The sequence below is a fragment of the Odocoileus virginianus genome, chromosome 5, assembly GCF_023699985.2.
Source record: "Odocoileus virginianus isolate 20LAN1187 ecotype Illinois chromosome 5, Ovbor_1.2, whole genome shotgun sequence".
NCBI classification, from domain to species: domain Eukaryota; kingdom Metazoa; phylum Chordata; class Mammalia; order Artiodactyla; family Cervidae; genus Odocoileus; species Odocoileus virginianus.
The window spans coordinates 15,571,067-15,593,134 of record NC_069678.1 but is presented as its reverse complement, the minus strand read 5'-3'; the positions used below and the strand labels follow the sequence as shown (position 1 = coordinate 15,593,134).

General features: G+C 35.7%; 1 protein-coding gene across 1 annotated transcript; it reads right to left on the bottom strand.

Moving 5' to 3' along the window:
• Positions 1-14,742: 14,742 nt before the first annotated feature.
• On the bottom strand, positions 14,743-15,761 carry LOC110122608 (olfactory receptor 10K1). The gene has a single exon (XM_020870111.2). It carries the CDS (start codon positions 15,682-15,684, stop codon positions 14,743-14,745), a length of 942 nt encoding a protein of 313 aa, XP_020725770.2. The 5' UTR covers positions 15,685-15,761.
• Between the last annotated feature and the right edge of the window lie 6,307 nt (positions 15,762-22,068).

Sequence of the window (22,068 nt, the reverse complement as noted above, 5' to 3'; positions counted from 1 at the left end):
TTTGACCAGAACAAATGCTCCTGTATTATTCCTCCTTGGATATAATCTCTACCTTTCCAATTTCCTGGTCTCCTTTCTTTATTTTCTCTTTTATAGGATCATCTTCAGAAAGAATAGTGACTAGCTATTCAAAGAAAGACAGAGCTTCTGAAAGGAAAGAAAATCCACATTATTCAATGGCTATTTCATGACCCTCCCTGCCAACTGCCTCAACATATCACATAATTTTTCAAACTCATCCTCAGAACTTGTGTGGTAACTGAAGTTGGAAAAGAAATTTACTTTGGAAAATGTTGGCTGTACTTAACCCAGTCTGGGATATTGTACAAAATATTGGTATTTGGTAAACAGGAAAAATGCTTTAAATATAGTTATTGATTTATTTATTTGACAAATATTTATGGAGTTTCTGTAACATGTCAGGTACTATCCTAAGAACTGTGGGTAAATAAAAGAAGAAATGACAAGTTCCTTGGTTACAAGTAGCTTATAGTCTATTGGAGATAAGACATTTACACAAAGTAGAACATGAAGCACCATGAAATGAATATGGGAATTCTGTAAGGGGTGGGGGGAGTTTTGCTACTTACAGAGTCTGGGATCTGAGATAGCTGCATGGCAGAGAGATGATAGTTGAAATGAGTTAGGGAATTTATTTTGAATTTGGACGTGAAGACTTGGACAAGAAAGAAAATAAAGGCCCTTCAGATCACTACATTACATTATATATTTTACAAAAGAACCATAGGGGGGCTGCTGACACAGTCCTTGGGGTATGCAGGCAAACAAGTGGTATTGCTGGGTTTGGTTTTGTTTTTTAATTTGGAGAGGGGGATAGTTTGTGCTCAAAGAAACCTCGGGAAAAAAAGAAAAGATGGAAAAGAACATATAGGATAATTAAACTGCCTTCTCAAAAAGTGGAAAAAGAAAGCTGATTTTTCATTATTTTGTTTCATCATCTACACAGTAAAGCAAATTTCTTAAGTTGACTAAGAAGGCAACTAATTTTATCCTCTATCAACATTTGCAATCTAAATCTTAATAACATAAACTGGCATTAAAATGCACAGTTTTCTGCACATGATTTTCTATTTCAAGACTTCATAGAAAGGGAAAGAGGGAAATCTCAGCCTTGAATATCTTTTAATTTTCATCTGTGGCCCACTCATTCCTCATGCTTTTTACAGGCACCAGTTATTGAACTTTCTCTAATCTGTTTAGGGAGAATTTGTTGTTTCTAGTGTATCTAAAGCTTAGTATATTTAGAGGTTGTTTCATGTATCTTTATTTTCTCCTGATTGTCTCTCCAATAGACTAGACAACCTCAAGGAAAAATTCCACAACATATGTCTTGTGTATCATCAAAACGTAATCTATATTTAAATATATGGAATATGTGAAATACAAAGACTTGATGAATAAATAGTTCATTAATAAATTATTTATAGTAATGATCTGTTAGCTTACTTTAGAGCAGCTTGGCCCCCTTTGTACCATCATGTGCCTCCTAGATAAAATTACTGTGTTTCCATATGTTCCATATTCCATTTAAATTTGTCATCTTTCTTTCTTATATTGCATGAAATATGAAAAATTTCATGAAAAAATTCAAAACTTATCCTGCAGCCCTACCTTCTTCTTACTGTGGTCTTTATTTTTATCCTTATATTTTTCAGCATCCAACTGCCTTGTTGATAATTTGACCACTTTTTCTATTTTCCAATACTAACAACTAGGGGGGAACAGATCATTAGCTCCATGAAAAACCCTACAGTTTAAAAATTTGACATAAAAATAAATGATGAGATTGTCACTTCTCTTCTCAATAAGAAAATAAAAGTCCCTAAATAAAAATAAAATGTTCATATTGTTTCAAGTCAGAGTTTAATGCCCAGTGACATGCTGATGTCTTTACTCTCAGACACATCTTGGAATCTTTTATGAAACTTTCTGGTGAAATTTGCCAAAATTATCTTCCCTATCATAATGTCCCAGGGCTCTTCTTCCATTTTCTACAAACTCTAGACCAGTATAAGAGAATTTTATACATTGCTCAACACAAAAATTTCACCTGTACCTTGGATAGTTTAGGTGTGTCCTCAATGAGTATGACAATGGTATTTCCTTTTTACATCAGCAGTGATCTCAATTCTTTGTTTATTATTGAGATCGCTATCTCCATAGGGAGCTAATTACCACATTCTGTCCAATACTTGTCCATAATATTCCCAGTTAGCAAGTAGAACTATAGCAATACACTATGAGAATTAGTTGGTCGAAGCCAAGGCCCTTTCTAACACATTGTGGAGATTACTTGGTTTCCTCTTAGAAATTCTCTGGGGACTTATTAGAGCGTTAAAGATTTTCTTGGTCTTATTTGTTAAAACAGGCATAGTAGAACTATTTCCTGTGAGTATCCCTACCTAATGGCTAAATTTTTGTACTCAATCTGGCAAAAAAAAATATTCACTTCATATTCTCATTTCTGAAACTTAGAAGGGGAATAAAGACACAAAGAATAGAGAACATAATATAGAGTATCAGAGGCAACATAATCTCTCAGACACATGGGAAACTCATTCTTTTCCTGGAATATAATGTGACCATGATTGATATTTGTTCAATAAACAAGTAAAGAAAATTTGGGTTGTAGAGTAAAATGTCACAGTGCCCTGTTACAGGTGTTAGCTGAGACTTCTCCCTTAGTAGGATTACCTTCTAATTTCATATTGCATATTTATTCCCTCTGCCAGTGAGTCCATATACTTTGGACTAGAAATGGGAAAATATTGTACTAAATACTCAAAGATGTCTCTCTTAGAGTCTCATGTGACCCAATCTTATATAAGTTACATCAGAGATGTTACAGGGATGGAAAAGGAGGAGGAAATTCCAAGGTATTAAATAAGAATTTGATGACTAGGATTTAGTGAATTTACTCTTTCAGTTATGTCATAGATTGGGACCATGGCTAGATTTTCAGGAAATCCATTAGTAAAAAATTCATTGGCAGTCTATATCTTTCCACTGAATCTGGGTAGACCAAATGACTACTTAAATCAATAGATTATAGCAAATGTGATGGTATAGTGGTTTACAAACTTTGATCTCTAGAGTCTGACAGTTTCTAATTTCTAATTTGGAATATCAACTTTTGTTCCCTAGACAGCACTTTTTAAATTGAAACATAGTTGATATTAGGTTAGTTTCAAGTATACAACATAGTGATTCAATTTTGTCATGGCTTATACTCCCTTTATGATTATTGTAAAATACTGGCTATATTCCCTCTGTTTACAATATATATTGGTGACTCAGGTGGTAAAGAATCTGCCCACAATGCAGGAGACATGGGTTTAATCCCTGGGTCTGATCCCTGGGTCAGGAAAATCCCCTGGAGAAGTGAATGTTAACTCACTCTAGTATTTTTGCCTGGATTATTTCATGGACAGAGGAGCCTAGCAGGCTGCAGTCCATGGGGTCGCAGAGTTGGACAAAACTGAGCAACTGACTCACACACACACAACATATATATACATATACACACACACACACACACACACACACACATTGGCAGTTTATTTGTTTTATACATAGTAAATTGAATCTCTTAATCTTCTATCTCCATCTTTCCCATTCCACCTTCCCTGTTTCATTGGTATCTACTGGATTGTTCACTGTATCTGTGAATTCTTTTTTTTTTTTTTTTAGAATCTGCATATAAATATAGCATACAATATTTGTCTTTGTCTGTCTAATTTCATTAAGTATAATGCTTTCCAAGTTCATTCAAATATTGCAAATGGCAAATTTTCATTCTTTTCATGACTAACATCCCATTGTATATGTGTGGGTATATATGTATATATTCACTCAGTAACAGTGAATCCCTAGAGAGAAAGAGAAAGAGAGAGAGAGAGAGAGAGAGAAAGATTCTGTACCTTGGCTATTATAAATAAAGCTACTATTAAAATTAGGATGCATGTATCTTTTTTAATTACTGTTTTCATTTACTTTAGATATATGTTGAGTGGAATTGCTAGATCGTGTGGTAGTTCTATTTTAATTTTTTTTTTTTTTTATGAAACCCAATAGTTAGACTCTCATAAACAGTGTGCTAGGTTTCTCTTTTTCCCTTATACTTGCCAACATTTGTTATTCATAGACTTTTGATGATATTAATTCTGACATTACTTTATTAGTGATATTGAGCATACTTTCATGTGTCTCTCATCTGTATATCTTCTTTGGAAAACTGTCTATTCAGATCTTCTACTCATTTTTTAATCTTTTTTTATATTGAGTTGTATGAGCTATTTATATATTTTGAATATTAACCCCTTACCAGTCACATCATTTGCATATATTTTCTCCTATTCAGCAGGGAAAACATTTTGTCACTGGTTTCCCTTTCTGTGCAAGCTTTTTTAAATGTTTAATTGGGTCCACTTGCTTATTTTTGCTTTTGTTCTGTATGGGGTAGGAGACATAAAGAAAATGCTATGATTTCTGTCAAAGCATATTCTGCTTATATTTTTTTATTAATTAGAGGATAATTGCTTTTGAATATTGTGTTGGCCTCTGCCACACATCAACATGAGTCAGTCACAGGTATACCTATGTTTTCTCCCTCTTGAAACCCCTCCTCTTTCCCACCACATTCCACCCCTCTAGCTTGTCACAGAGCACTGAGCTGAGCTCACCATGTTACACAGTAAATTCCCATTTGCTATCTATTTTATATACAGTAATGTATATGTTTCCATGGTATTCTCACAATTCATCCTACCTTTTCCTTTCCCCACTGTGCCCACAAGTCTGTTCTCTACATCTGCATCTCCACTACTATCCTGCAAATAGGTTCATCAATACCATCTTTCTAGATTCTATACACATGTGTTAAAATGCAATATTTGTCTTTATCCTTCTGACTTATTTTATTCTCTATAATAGGCTCAGGTTCATCCACCTCATTAGGACTGATTTGAATGCATTTGTTTTATTGCTAGGTAATATTCCATTGTATATGTGTACCACAATTTCTGTATCCATTCATCTGCTGATGGAGATCTAGGTTGCTTCCATGTCCTAGCTATTGTAAAAAGTGGTGTGAAAATATTGAGGTACATGTGTCTCTCAATTATAGTTTTCTCAGGTTATGTGCCCAGTAGTGGGACTGTTGAGTCATATGGTAGCTCTGTTTATTTAATTTATCTGCAGAGTACATCATACAAAATGTGGGGCTAGATGAAGCACAAACTGGGTCAAGATTGTTGGGAGAAATATCAACAACCTCAGACATGCAGATGATACCACATTAATGGCAGAAAACAAAGAGAAACTAAAGAGCCTCCTGATGAATGTAAAAGAGGAGAGTGAAAAAACTGGCTTAAAACTCAGCATTTAAAACAGTAAGATAGTAGCATCTGGTCCCATCACTTCATGACAAATGGATGAGAAAGCAATAGAAGCAGTGACAGATTTCATTTCCTTGGGTTTCAAAGTCACTACAGTGACTGCAGCCATGGAATTAAAAGACACTTGCTCCTTGAAAGAAAAGCTACGCAAACCTATACAGCATATTAAAAAACAGAGACATCACTTTGCTCACCGAAGTCCATGTGATTAAAGCTATGGCTTTTCCAGTAATCATGTATGGATGTGAGAGGTACACCATAAAGAAGGTTGAGTGCCGAAGATTTGATACTTTCAAATTATGGTGCTGGAGAATACTCTTGAGCGTCCTTTAGACAGCAAGGAGATCAAACCAGTCAAACCTAAAAGAAATCAGTCCTGAATATTGATTGGAAGGACTCATGCTGAAGCTAAAGCTCCTATACTTTGGCCATCTGACAGGAAGAAGTGACTCACTGGGAAAGACCCTCATGCTGGGAAAGATTGAGAGCAAGAGGAGAGGGCAAAGAGGATGAAATGGTTGGTTGGCATCATTGACTCGATGGGCATGAGTTTGAGCAAACTCAGGGAGATAGTGAAGGACAGGGAAGCCTGGAATGCTGCAGTTCACAGGGTCACAAAGAGTCAGACATGATTTAGTGACTGAACAACAGCAAATGGTAGTTCTATTCCTAGTATTTGAAGTTTCTCCATACTGTTCTCCATACCCTCTCCACCATTTGTTGTTTGTAGCTTTTTTTAAACGATGGGCATTCTGACCAGTGTAAAGTGATACTTCATTGTAGTTTTGATTTGTATCTCTCTAATAATGAGTAATGTTGAGCGTCTTCTCATGTGTTTGTTGGCCATCTGTTTGTCTTCTTTGGAAAAATGTCTGTTTAGGTCTTCCAACCTATTCTTAATTGGGTTGTTTGTTTTTCAACCCAACTAATGAGCTCAAGTAGTTCACTGAGAGGCATAAGTTACTTGAACATTTTGAAGATTAATCCTGTCAGTTGTTTAGTTTGCAATTATATTCTCCCATTCTGAGAGTTGTCTTTTAATCTTGTTTGATTTTTCCTTTGGTTTGTGAAAACTTTTACATTTGATTAAGTCTCACTTGTTTATTTTTATTTTTTATTTCCATTACTCTAGAAGGTGAGTCAAAGAGGATCTTGCTGTGATGTACTGCCTATGTTTTCCCCTAAGGGCTCTATAATTTCTGGCCTTACATTTAAAGCTTTAATCCATTTTGAGTTTATTTCTCTGTATGGTGTCAGAAAGTGTTCTGGTTTCATTTTTCCTTTTGTTCCCTGTGGAACAGAAGGAGGTAGGAGACAGAGCAAAAAAAAAAAAAAAAAAAATTGCTATGATTTCTGTAGAAGCATGTCCTGATTTGATTTTTTTTTTTTCTAGAAGTTTTATAGCTTCCAGTCTTACATTTAGGTTTTTAATCAATTTTTAATTTATTTTTGTATGGTGTAAGAAAATGTTCTGATTTTTTCCTTTAATATGTAGCTAGTTTTCCACTTCTCTCAAAACTATTAATTGAAGAGACTGTCTTTTCTCCAGTGTATATTCTTGCTTTGTTTGTTATAGATTAACTGATCATAAGTATATGGGTATATTTCAAAACAGCACATACTGTTTTGATGACTATAACTTTGTAATATGATCTAAAGTCAGGAGTGTGATACCTCCAGCTTTGTTCTTTCATTTCAACATTGCTTTGGCTATTGAGGGTCTTTTATGGTTCTACATAAATTTTAAGCTTACTTGTTCTACTTCTGTAAAAATATTTTGGTAAGAATTGTACTTACTCTGTATATTGCTTCCAGTAGAAAGGACATTTTAACAATATTAGTTCTTCTAATCTGTAAACACAAGATACATTTTCATTTTTTTGTATCATCTTCAATTGCCTTCATTGTTTTACAGTATTCAAAGTACTAGTCTTTCACATCTTGGTTAAATTTATTTCTAGGTATTTTATTCTTTTTGATGTGATTTTAAACAGAATTGTCTTCTTGCTTTTCCCTTCTGACAGTTCATTTATTTTGGTGTATATAAAAACAACAGATTTCAGTGAATTAATCTTGTATCCTGCACCTTTACTAAATTTATTTATTAGGTCTAATATTTTTGTGGAGACTTTAGCATTTCCTATATTTAGTATCATGTCAACTGCAGATAGTGACAATTTACCTCTTATCTTCTAATTTGGATGAATTTTATTTCTTGTTATTGTTTGCTGTGGCTACAACTTTCAACATTATGTTAAATAGAAGTGTTAAGAATGGATAGCCTTGTCTTGTTCCTGACTTTAGAGGAAAAGCTTTCAGCTTTTCACCATTGAATATCATGTTAGCTGTGGGTTTGTTATAAATGGGATTTATTATGTTAAGATATACTCTGTCTATACCAATGTTGATGAGAGTTTTTTTCATGAATAAATATTATTTTTTTCCCAGTTATTTTTCTGCATCTACTGAGATCACCATGTGATTTCTGTCCTTTAGTTTTGTTAACATGGTGTATAACAATGATGAATTTGCAAATATTGTACCATCCTTGTATCTCTGGAATAAATCCCACTTGATCAAAGTGTATGAGTCAGTTTATATATTTTTGAGTTACGTTTACTAAATTTTGTCGGGAATTTTTGTCTCTACATTCATCAGAGATACTGGCCTATAATTTTCTTTATTTCTGGTTTTGGTATTAGGGTAATGGGGGGTCTTCAATAATATATAAGATTGGGGGTATTTCCACCCCTTCAATTTGAGGGAATAATTTGATAATAAACATTAGTTCTTCTTTATGTGTTTGATAGAATTTGCCCTGTGAATTTATCCTGTCCTGGATTTCTGTTTGTTGGGAGGTTTTGTTTCTTTATAAAATTATAAACTTAATTTTGTTTCTAATGGTAAGTTTGTTTAGACTGTATAATTCTTTCTGAGTCAGTATTAAGAAATGTATATTTCTAGAAATACATCCAGTTCTTTTAGGTTAGCACATTTGATGGCATATAATTGTTTGTAGTAGTCTCATGAAGTTTTTTCATATCTCTGTGCTATTGGTTGCTATTTCTCTTATTCCATCTTTGATTTTGTTTATTTTGATCTTTCTTTTTAGTTATTGAGCTTGGTGTGTTAATTTTTTGCAATCTTTAAAAAAAAAAAACACGGTCTTAAAACCTGTTTTTTTTTTTTTTTTTTTAAGATTACAAAAAATTCCCACACCAAGCTCAATAACTAAAAAGAGATAAGATCAAGATTTCTTAAAACACTGGAAATAGAACTGCTATATGACCCAGCAGTCCCACTTCAGGGCATACACACCGAGGAAACTAGATCTGAAAGAGACATGTGCACCCCAATGTTCATCACAGCACTGTTTATAATAGCCAGGACATGGAAGCAACCTAGATGCCCATCAGCAGACGAATGGATAAGGAAGCTGTGGTACATATACACCATGGAATATTACTCAGCCATTAAAAAGAATTCATTTGAATCAGTTCTAATGAGATGGATGAAACTGGAGCCCATTATACAGAGCGAAGTAAGTCAGAAAGATAAAGACCAATACAGTATACTAACACATATATATGGAATTTAGAAAGATGGTAACAATAACCCTATATACAAAACAGAAAAAGAGACACAGATGTACAGAACAGACTTTTGGACTCTGTGGGAGAAGGTGAGGGTGGGATGTTTTGAGAGAACAGCATCAAAACATGTATATTATCTAGGGTGAAACAGATCACCAGCCCAGGTTGGATGCATGAGACAAGTGCTCGGGCCTGGTGCACGGGGAAGACCCAGAGGAATCGGGTGGAGAGGGAGGTGGGAAGGGGGATTGGGATGGGGAATACATGTAAATCCATGGCTGATTCATGTCAATGTATGACAAAAACACTACAATATTGTAAAGTAATTAGCCTCCAAGTAATAAAAATAAATGGAAAAAAGTATAAAAAAATAAATAAATAAAACCAGCTTGAACATCTGGAAAAAAAAAAAAAAACAGGTTTTTCTTTCATTTATCCTTTTTATTGTTTGTTGGTCTCTAATTTATTTTCTCTAATTTACTTTCTGCTTTATTGACTACACCAAAGCCTTCGACTGTGTGGATCACAATAAACTGTGGAAAATTCTGAAAGAGATGGGAATACCAGACCACCTGACTTGCCTCTTGAGAAACCTGTATGCAGGTCAGGAAGCAACAGTTAGAACTGGACATGGAACAACAGACGGGTTCCAAATAGGAAAAGGAGTACGTCAAGGCTGTATATTGTCACCCTGCTTATTTAACTTATATGCAGAGTACATCATGAGAAACTCTGGGCTGGAAGAAGCACAAGCTGGAATCAAGATTGCTGGGAGAAATATCAATAACCTCAGATATGCAGATGACACCACCCTTATGGCAGAGAGTGAAGAAGAACTAAAAAGCCTCTTGATGAAAGTGAAAGAGGAGAGTGAAAAAGTTGACTTAAAGCTTAACGTTCAGAAAACTAAGATCATGGCATCTGATCCCACCACCTCATGGGAAATAGATGGGGAGACAGTGGAAACAGTGTCAGACTTAATTTTGGGAGGCTCCAAAATCACTGCAGCTGGCAATTGCAGCCTTGAAATTAAAACACACTTACAACTTGGAAGGAAAGTTATGACCAACCTAGATAGCATATTAAAAAGCAGAGACATTACTTTGCCAACAAAGGTCCGTCTAGTCAAGGTTATGGTTTTTCCAGTGGTCATGTATGGATGTGAGAGTTGGACTGTGAAGAAAGCTGAGTGCCGAAAAAATTGATGCTTTTGAACTGTGGTGTTGGAGAAGACTCTTGAGAGTCCCTTGGGCTGCAAGGAGATCCAACCAGTCCATCCTAAAGGAGTTGAGTCCTGGGTGTTCATTGGGAGGACTGACGCTGAAGCTGAAACTCCAGTACTTTGGCCACCTGATGCGAAGAGTTGACTCATTGGAAAAGACCCTGATACTGGGAGGGATTGGGGGCAGGAGGAGGAGGGGACAACAGAGGATGAGATGGTTGGCTGGCATCGCCGACTCAATGGACATGGGTTTGAGTAAACTCTGGGAGTTGGTGATGGACAGGGAGGCCTGGCGTGCTGTGATTCAAGGGGTCGCAATGAGTTGGACATGGCTGAGTGACTGAACTGAACTGAATAATTAGTGATATTGAGCATCTCTTCATGCGTTTTTTTGGTCATCTGTATGTCCTCTTTGAAGAAATATCTGTCTAGGTCTTCTGCCCATTTTTTGATTGGCTTATTTGCTTTTCTGATATTGAGCTTCATGAGCTGCTTATATATTTTGGAGATTAATCTTTTGTAAGTTCCACTGTTTGCAATTATTTTCTACCATTCTGAGGGTTGTTTTTTCATCTTGTTTATTGTTTCCTTTGCTGTACAAAAGTTTTGAATTTTAATTAGGCCCCATTTGTTCATTTTTATTTTCATTATTCCTGGAGTTGGTTCAAAGAGGATCTTGCTGAGATTTATGTCAAAAAGTGTACTGTCCATGTTTTCCTCTAAGACCTTTATAGTTTCTGGCCTTATATTTAGGTCTTTAACACATTTTGAGTTGTGTGTGTGTGTGTGTGTGTGTGTGTGTGTATAGTGTTAGGAAGTGTTCTAATTTCATTCTTTCACACTTAGCAGTCCATTTTTCTCAGCACCATTTATTGAAGAGGCTCTTGATTGTAAACTCTTGCCTCCTTTGTTAAAGATAAATTTCTCATAGGTGCATGGGTTTATCCCTGGGCTTTCTACTACTCTGCCATCTTGATCTCCTTTTCTAGGCACCATGTTTTGAGCAAGCCCAAGCAGCCTTATAAAATCCTTGCGGTAAGAAACCAAGACTGAACAGCCCCAGATTTCCACACAATCAGCATTTAATATGAACTAACTAGCCACATAAGTGAGCAATTTTGTAAATGACTCTTCAGCCATAGTTGGGCCAACCAAGGTGACCTCACAAAGAGTAGATACAAGTTGTTACATGAAGGTCTGCCAAGTGGATTTGTTTGTAAAATAAGTAACTCTTGTTATCTTAGCTCAACTTCTGGCTAGTTTTTTTAAATGGTAATAAATAACTAAAACAGAATTTGTTATCTAAAGTCAAGGTGATATTATAACTTAAAAATATGGCATTGAGTTTGCAGTTGATGGTATGAAAATGTAATTTCTTTAGGTATCTATCACTGAAAGGTAGAAGAACCTTGAGTCAACCGATGGCAAGCAGTTGAAGGACAGAGAGAAAGTGGTTATATAGTTTGGGACAAAACAAGGTTCCCAGGTGGCTCAGTGATAAATGCCAAGCAGGAGACACAGATTTGATCCCTGGGTCATGAAGATCTCCTGGAGAGGAAATGGCAATTTACTCCAGTATTCTTGTATGTGATATCCCATGGACAGAGGAGCTTGGAGGGCTCAGTCCATGGGGTTGCAAAGAGTCAGAAACAACAATCAAACAACAAAAGGGGAGCATTTATGTGCTTTCTTGGAAAGTTTGCATTGTTATAGCTTGGAATACAGAAAAAAAATATTTAGTAAACTCATGAGAAATTTCTAGGAAGGTGAAAGAAAGTTCCAGGCTTGAAAATAAAACTTTTCCTCATACTATCCCTAATCTCTCCAGCAAAGATTCTGAAAACAAGAAATGGCTTCAAGGGAAAAATCCAATTCAAGGTACTTCAGGAAACTATTGCCTCAGAGTAAAACCTCAAGATTGTCACTGTAAAACTGTAAGATTTTCTGTTAGAGTTAAGAAATACTTAAGTCTATGCCCAGTAAGTTTTAACTTTTAATCCCACATTATCTGAAATAGAAATTTGTGATAATTCCTTTTTTCACAGGAATTCAAATGCATGGTTTATTCTTTGAGTGATGTTATTCATATTAAACATGGATTTATGCATATGCCTTCATGTTACCTTCCATCCCTTTTTGAACAAAGGCATAATTTGCTGTAATGACTAAAAAAGTGTTGTCAAGGAGTCTATTGAATGGGGCTATTCAAGCTATTGAACAGGGCTAAGCAAAATTAATCCAATGAAAATAAAATAAAATTCTGGGATCTTGCTGGCTTAGATTTTCCACCCTTCTGCTGAAGGAAAAATTCCTTTGTATTTCATCTCAGAATCATTTCAATGAAAATATTGAAGAAAACCAAGAAGTGTTGACAATGTTGTATTAAAAATCTGTGGTCTTCAGGAAGTTCAGATTCATTATATCAAACATGACCTTGTCTACACTGTTCCTCATATAATGCCTGGAACCAAAGGGATGTTTGTACAAGATCCTTGCCTATTCTATCATCTTTTGCTTCCAAACCTGCTCAGCTACCTTCATGCCCTGTCTTGGTGAATGTCAGCTCATCCACACAGGCAACTATGTACCTAAAAGTGGTTCCATTGCTCCTTTTTATTATTATTCCAGAGAAGAAGCAGCACATGAGAAACCATGGCAGAACACAGAATAGTCTCACTTTGAGGACCAGTAAATAATACACTAACTTCAAAGTTCATGATGAGGCCCATCTGAGAAATGGATAGTAATAATATTAGAAATAATAATACCACAGAAGCAGGCAGGGATTAGGTGACAAACTCTTGCTAACAGGGAATTCTTGACATCATCTATGGAAAGTGAAGTCACTGAAGGAATTTTCCATGGATTTTCTGGTCATTAGAAAACTCATGCTCTTCACCCTATTAATATTAACTCAACTCCTTTGTTTAGATTACTTGAGATACTTCAGCAATTATTCAGTGTTAGTAGCTGCCTTGAAGAGAATAGATAGGTATAGCGTTCAGGGTATAAATTTGGGGGCTACGATAGGATAATATTAAAATAGCATAAACATACATAAGAAGGAAACTCCGTAATAAGGTTCCAATCTCCAACAAGCAAAGGACAGAACAATCCCAAGTAAAGGCAAAGCCATTTCAATATGTAGATTGAGCTGGGAGTGGAAGAATCAGAAAACAAAAAGGAGCACTAAAGTTTGTTGTAGAATGAAAGGGACCAAGGTTACCTGTTGTCTTCAGGAAAGGGAGAACTGATAGTAGGAGGGGTAAGAATAGATAGTTATCTTTTCTTCTGCTCTTTGAACTAGATAGCTTGGGTGCATCTTTGCTCTCATTAACTGATATATTTGTTTTTGAATGATTAATATTTACAAGAGTGAAATAAAATGAAATTTATTCCATAAATGAATTTTATTTTCATGTCTGCATGGCCTTCTTAGAGTATTACTCACGGCAGATAACCAGAATATCTCAACTTCTTTGAGTCCCATTCTTTTCATATGAAAAATGTCTTTTCAGCACATTCTACATTTAAATAAAAAAATCTGAAAGCACATTTTACTTGGCACATAAAAGGTTTACAATTCTCTTGAAACATCCCACCCTCGCCTGCTCCCAGAGTCCACAAGTCTGTTCTATACATCTGAGTCTCTTTTTCTGTTTTGTATATAGGGTTATCGTTACCATCTTTCTAAAGTCCATATATATGTGTTAGTATACTGCAATGGTCTTTATCTTTCTGGCTTACTTCGCATTGAAGCATGTATATTATCTAGGGTGAAACAGATCACCAGCCCAGGTTGGGTGCATGAGACAAGTGCTCGGGCCTGGTGCACTGGGAAGACCCAGATGGATCGGGTGGAGAGGGAGGTGGGAGGGGGGACCGGGATGGGGAATACATGTAAATCCATGGCTAATTCATTTCAATGTATGACAAAAACTACTGTAAAGATGTAAAGTAATTAGCCTCCAACTAATAAAAATAAATGGAAAAAAAAAGAAAAAAAAAAGGCTTACAATTAACTGAAGAGTTTAAAAAACTAGCTCTAATGAGATAGATGAAACTGGAGCCCATTATACAGAGTGAAGTAAGCCGGAAAGATAAAGACCAATACAGTATACCAACACATATATATGGAATTTTAAAAGATAGTAATGATAACCCCATATGCAAAACAGAAAAATTGACACAGAGGTACAGAACAGACTTTTAGACTCTGTGGGAGAAGGCAAGGGTGGGATGTTCTGAGAGAATGGCATTGAAACAAGTGTACTATCAAGGATGAAACGGGTCACCAGCCCAGGTTGGATGCATGAGACAAGTGCTCAGGACTGGTGCACTGGGAGGACCCAGAGGGATGGGATGTGGAGGGAGGCGGGAGCGGGGATCGGGATGGGGAACACATGTAAATCCATGGCTGATTCATGTCAGTGTATGGCAAAAACCACTACAATATTGTAAAGCAATTAGCCTCCGACTAATAAAAATAAATGGGGGGGAAAATAGCTCTTCAATTAACAGGATATGACATCTGAACCATTGCTTTTTGAAGAGCTGATTTGAATTCCTTATTTCTTAGACTGTAAATCATTGGATTGAACAATGGAGTGAGGATTGTATAAGACACAGATATTAGGGCATCTTGACTTGAAGAGTAATTGGATTTGGGCCTTAAGTAGATGAAAGAGGCACAACCATAATGAACAGTTACCACAATGAGATGGGAGGCACAGGTAGAGAAGGCCTTGTATCTTCCAACAGAGGATGGGATTTTTAGAATGGCAGAGATGATAAGGACATAGGAGACCAGGATAAGTAACAGGGGAATAACCAAGACGAACACACCAAGCATGAATATGACCAACTGACTGAGACGAGAGTGGTGAGATGCCAGCTTGAGGACAGGAGAGATGTCACAGAAGAAGTGATGGAGCTGGTTGGAGGAGTGGAATGGCAGGTGAAATACCAGAGAGGTGGTGACCAGTGAGACAGAGAAGCCACAGGCACAGGCAGCAGCCACAAGTCCCACACACACCCCGTAACCCATGAGCACTGTGTAGCGCAGAGGGTCACAGATGGCCACGTAGCGATCATAACCCATGGCTGCCAGCAGGAAGGAGTGAGAGCAACCTAGAAAGAGGAAGGAGAACATCTGGATGGCACAGCCAAGAAAGGAGATGGCCTTCTTCTGGGCCAGCAGGTCAACCAGCATCTTGGGTACAATGACGAAGGTATAACAAGTCTCAAAACAGGAGAGTACAGCAAGGAAGAAGTACATGGGGGTACGGAGGGCTCTGTCCAGCACAATGGTGGAAACGATGATGGCATTGGTGCCCAGGGTGAACAGGTAGACCAGCAGGAAGACAGCAAAGAGCAGCCGCTGCAGTCTAGCCAGAGATGAGAAGCCGAGGAAGACAAATTCTCTCACCAAGGTCTCATTGACCCACTCCATAGTCACTGCAATATAGGAGAGCTAGAGTCAGAGGCCAGAATTCAGAGATGGAGAAGTGCATGGGGAGCTCAGCACAAAGTCTGAGGGTGGCAGGTATCTCCAAATGTTTGATGGAACTCATTGATTCCCTCCAAAAAATACCTGCCAAAATAAGAATTAAGGCTAAATGTGGAACAGAGTAACTGACAAACAATTAACAGACTTTTTGTCAAGACCATGTTATCTCTCTAGCTAAGAACTAAGGAATTATATGAAACTATTTTTCCCTTGTGCTTTACACTTATGAACTACTGTGTTTTTCTTGCTCACTACAAGCCAAAGGAAAGCAGCTCTCCAAAAGTGAAAAACATGTTAAATTCAGCTATATGAGCTTGATCAGAAATTAGAATAAAGAATGCGATGTTTAGACACAGTATGTGAACTTTAGATAACCAACCACAAAATGGGAAGGGACAGGAAGAATTAGATGATTTCTGAGCAAAAGTGTGGGAGGGATTTGTATCATTGACAGCTTGTTATAAAATATGCAGTAAGACTATCATATACCTTATGTCAGTTACTCATCATGACAATTTTATGTCAAATTTTGTGTCAATAGACAAAACAATATGAAAAAAAAAAGAAAAAAGTTTTCAGACCAATTAGGAACATTGCCAGAAGTTCCACAAACTAGAGCACTGAGCCAAGAGTGGAACAGAAGACAACATAAATTTAAAGAAAAGTTTATCCTTTTTTTTGAAAAGAATCATCAGACTGTTAAAAAGAATCTCATGTACTTTGTGGCATTCTAAACACACTTCACTTTCCCCATTCTGAGATGCCTCAGAACAATAGAGCTTTTCAAAAATGTCATACAGAGTGACAGAGAATGAGACAATTGGACAGTTTTCCAGGATTACATCTCCTAATCAAATCATAGGCTTTATATATTTTTCATATCATTATGACAATAAGATTCATTTTTAATATTCTGTTACTACATCCAGTTTGCAAACTGCTATTTTAAAGTCATTTTTAGGGCTTATGTCACATAATTTTATCAAGGGTGTATTTCCCAATTGTAAAAGCCTAAGAAGGAAACAGAATGCTTTTGGGGTACAAAATCATTTAGCATTTTATTGGTTGTAACCAGCCTTCATTTATGCAGTTTTCCAGTATATTTAAACTTTTACATCATTTTGTGTTGAGGAATTACTTGCATCTACTACCAGAAATTTTTGTTTTTACCTTTTTCATGACAATAGCAAATCTTGAGTTTCTAGACCTTAAGTTAGAAAAGGAAATTTCCGAAAAGATAAGATTTTTCTTTCTCAATGACTATAAATTGATCATAAACTTAGTAGATATAATTACTTGAAGTTCATATTAAGATATATATGCTGATTTTAAAGTCCCTTAACACAAATGACAGTGATTTTTTTTTTTTTGTAACTGTAGAGGTATTTTTATTACATAGAAAGACAAATAATGTAAATATCATGTATATCACCATTATATACATATAAATGGATGTGTATACTTAAATATATATGTTTTCTACATGAAGAAATTGCAAACCAGTGAGGCAGTTTCTCTGTATAATATCCTATCTGGGTAGAGAGATTTCTGTCTCTTTTGAAACACTGAGGAAAATCTCAATTTATGATCACTGCTTATCATTTTCCCAAGATTTTTCTAGATCTACTGTCAACTAATCCATATCTAATTCTCATGCCACTGAGTATAAATTGTAGAGTAGACCAAAGAAGTTAGAATTATCTGATACTGAAGGAGCACCTGTATCTATCCAATTCCAAAAAAAAAAAAACAACAACAACAACCTATCATTTATCACTCAGACTCATAAGGGCAGCTGATTTCAATTAGGTGACATTTTTTATACTATTAGTATAACTCCATGTTCTAAATGAGTTACGTGATTGATATGTTTGCCTTTTTCATGATGTACGGAGACCCACTGGCAAAGTATATCCTAGAAGGCAGACCCCTCTGCCCAAGAAAACATCAAAGAACACCACAGTGTGTTATATCAGTATTAGGGATAGAAAGATATAGGAGTAGAAGATTAAAAAGATATTCCAGCTGAAAACTCACAGGCTGTAAAATTAAGGTTAAAGATGCCTCAATTGGAGATTTATATTTCAGGTATAGTTTTGTGTGACTTTGCCAAAGTACTTAACATGTATATTCAGTTTCTTTATTTTTAAAATTAAATGTAAGCAGGCAATAACTGTAATAAACATAACGTACTTAAACAGAGCCTCTTAAAATAATATCCTGTAGAAGTTTTGACTTAAGCTAAGAGTTTATTACTGACCCTCAAGAGGCATTTCACCTAAGAAAGTGCAAAACTCTCTAGTTAGATGATCCCTAAACTCCCCCTGCCGCCCATGGTCTTCCCTGGTGGCTCAGAGTTTAAAGCGCCTGCCTGCAATGCAGGAGACCTGGGTTCAATCCCTGGGTTGGGAAGATTCCCTGAAGAAGGAAATGGCAACCCACTCCAGTATTCTTGCCTGGAGAATCCCATGGACAGAGGAGCCTGGTGGGCTACAATCCATGGGGTTGCAAAGAGTCAGATACGACTGAGTGACTGCCAGGCCAGGCCAAACTCCCTTTATGATATTTTAGAACCTAGGGATGGAATTCAGGTTATGATCCTTAGAGATGACATTTCTGCACCTATTTTTGTAACTCTTTAAACGCTTTAAGGAATTTTTATATAATTTAGGATTAAATACTAAACCAATAATCTAGGGTACTGGATTATTTTTGAGGATTTACCTCAAAAAGGGGTAAATCTATAATTTTTCAGAAGCAAAAATTTGATATTTTCAAATACTTAGGGAAAATATTAATCAATCAATTACAAGAGAAATCATGTACACAACCTCAGATGTTAAAGAAATGGAATTTTTGTATTCTTAGATACACATGAAAATCCTGAATTGCCTTACTAAAATGGAGCTTAAGTATCAGGTTTCAATTATAGCTAAAAACATATCCATAAGTACACAGCAAATAGAGAAGTACAGGTTTGGTAAGTATGTGTTTCACTTAGTTCATGAGGCAACCAGTTTAAAAAAAAAAAAGAAAAGGAGATATAGCTGAGAGCAAAACTGACCCAGTCTGACCATTAAGGAAAAATTGAAGAACTATGTGAACCAATTCCAGTCACTCTTGGTACCTGGAGTTAAAAGCAGACCCTGGTCTTCCTTCTTAAGCCTGTCACTTGCCAGAATTGCAGTGGGAAGAGGTGTTGACAATACTACCACTCACCAAGGTTTAGACCCCACAAAGCCCAAGACTAGCTAGATCAATATTTCTCACTGCTCAATAAATACCTACATTGCTCTCCTCCTTTACATTCAGACAGAAGCAGCAATTCAGGATCTAGGATCCCTTGACAAGTACATGCTAAGCCAAAGATCAGAACTTGAAGAAATATCAGGAGAAGAGTGCGAACCTGCCTTGAGACAGAAGCTCTCCTCTGTATCAACAGAGGTAGCCTCCCCTGTTCATAAGGACTCTCAGCATCTCCAGGCAAAGTCTTTATCTTTAGAAAATCTGGTGACCAACATGGGGTGTGGTTATTAGAAGTATATGCTGTGATTGTTGGACTCCTGAGGCTTGATCTATTGCCTTGGAGACATTGTCCTGGGGTTTATTAGAAGTTAAGGTCATTACGGAAAAATAATGTCACAAGGTAGCTTTAGTTGAGGAACCTGGGGAGTAGAAGCCACAAGGATAATTGGCCCATGCCTTCACTGGAAGTTGAGTCCATCTGTTAGGGATTCTGAAGAGAAATCACCACAATTAAGAATGTCATGCAAAGACCAAGTGGAAATTTTTCATTGAATTTTAAGTCAGGAAACTAGTATGTTCTTCCACTGATTCTCAGCTTTATTTATGAGTCAAAAGAGGGTATAATTGCAAATTTATCTTCTCAGGTCCTTGTTCATAAAAATTCTAAGTAGGAACATAGGAGTGTTCTGCAAAAATCTAAATTTTTGACAAGTGTCTTGTTAAAATCTAGTTGAGCATTATCATTAAATTTCTTGTTATTTTACAAATTTTTACTAGAATAACTAGATATATATAGTTGTCAATTTCATCCAAGCTAATCCAAAATCAATATAATTCTAATCCAAACTCCAGCATAAATTGTGAAAGCAACCTAACAATACAAATTTATAAAGTTTACATGGAATAATAAGACACTTTTGAAAAAGGACAAGTGATATAGAGTTTCACTTTTCCCAATAGTCAGATGCTTTAGTGATAAAAAAAAAAAAAAGAGCTTTCTTCTAGAATAGGAAGAGTTGAATATTACAAAGAGGCAGAAAGGAGATCTCTGAAATTGATCTATGTATATTTGTAAAATTTGTCTTTGACTAATTACCTCACAAATCAGTAAGACCATTGTAATTAGTAAATAATACTGAGAAACTAGACTCTCTCTATGTACACATCGCTTAGAAGTAGGTGTCGTAATATAAAATTAAATGGTTTACTGAAGGCTCAGGCAAAGCACCACTTGTGTGACAATACATGATGCAACCCCAGAGGTCTACTCAAAGCAGTGTATACTCTGAACTAGAAAACAATGTATTGTGACTATTCTCCAACAAGAATATGTTAAGTCTGAGAAACAATGTAATGGGGGGGTGGAAATGATTCTTTTCATTATTACCTCTAATGACTTACATAATATTGTGCTCCATAGTTTAGAGGTGTTCTTTTTCCAAGGAGTGTTGCTTCTATCAGGAAACACAAAAACAGAAGTTGAAACTTGCCCTTGGTTACTTGAGTCTACTTTGTCCTATTTACAAATCATCCACAAATGGAAAGGAGATTTTTACACTAGTTAGGACATTGATCCTACTTTTTATAATTACTACATAATTGATTTTATTTTTCTGAAAATTTTTTGCTTAATACAAAAATTTAAATGTAAATTATAGATCTGCAAGTTATGCATAGACCATAAATGGATGGATTTAGTTCTGTGCTTTCTATTCAATTCCTCTGGTCTATGTGTTTGATTTTGCCAATAGCATACCATTTTGAATATGGTAGCTTTGTAATATATTTTTAAATCTTAAAGAGTGAGGCCTCAAGCTTTGTTCTTCAAGATTACTTTGGCTATTCAATGTCCTTTGTGGGTCTATATTTAATTTCAAGGTTTTATTTTCCTATTTCTTTAAAAAAATGTCTATAGGATTTTCATAGGAATTGAACTTAGTTTGTAGATTTCATTGGGTAGTATAGACATTTTAACAATATCAATACTTTCAGCCTGTGAATGCTGCATGTCTTTCTGCTTATCTGCTGGTTAGATGTCTTTTATGTTTCCTCATTCATTTCCTTCTTCAGTATTTTACAATTACCAGTGTATAAGTTTTTCACCTCTTTGGCTAAGTTAATTCCTAAATATTTTATTCTGTCTGTTGCTATTATGAATGGGGTTATTTTAATTTCCTTTTTGGATAATTTATTGACAATGTATAGAAACATACCTGGTTTTAGGTTGATTATGTTTCTTGCTACTTTACTAAATGTTTATTAGTTTCAATACACATTTTCTGATTGAATTGTTAGAGTTTTCTATGTGTATGGTTGCATCATCTGCAAATAGAAATACTTTTGCTTTTCTCATTCTGATTTGGTTGCCTTTTATTTCTTTTCCTTGTCTAATTGTTCTGACTAGGACTTCTAGTACTATGCTGAATAGGAGTGATGAAAGTGGGAATCCTTTCCACTGTACCCAGTCTTAGATAACAAGCTTTAAATTTTCTTTCATTGACTATTATTTAGCTGTGGGCTTTTTATATACCAACTTTACTGTGTCAAAGTAAATTCTATAACTATTTGGAGAGAGTTTTGATCATGATTGGATGTTGAACTTTGTCAAATACTTTTTCTACATATATTGATTTGATGATGCTTTTTATTTCATTAATGTGATACAGCACATTGATTGATTTGTATATCTTCAACCGCCCTTGTATCTTAAGAATAAAATATAATAAATGTAATGTTCTCTTTTATTTACTTTCCTAGTATTTTGTTGAGGATTTTTCCATCTATGCTCTTTAGGGATGTTGGTTGTAGTTTTTCTGTTGTCTTTATCTGGTATTGGTATCAGGATGATGTTAACCTCATTATTTAAATTTGAAAGTGTTCCTTCCTCTTCTATTTTTTGGAAGTGTTTAATAAGGGTGTGTATCAATTCTTCTTTCCATGCTTGGTAAAATTAGCTCACAAAACCATCTGATCTTGGGTTCTTCTTTATTGGGAGATTTTTGATTACTGAGTAATATCTTTACCTGTTGCTTGTCTACTTAAACTTTCTGTTTCTTCTTGATACAGTTTTGGTAGATTAAT

Bases quoted from the DNA above. Each gene is read 5' to 3' on its own strand.
- LOC110122608 (XM_020870111.2), bottom strand. From the start codon at position 15,684: ATGGAGTGGGTCAATGAGACCTTGGTGAGAGAATTTGTCTTCCTCGGC.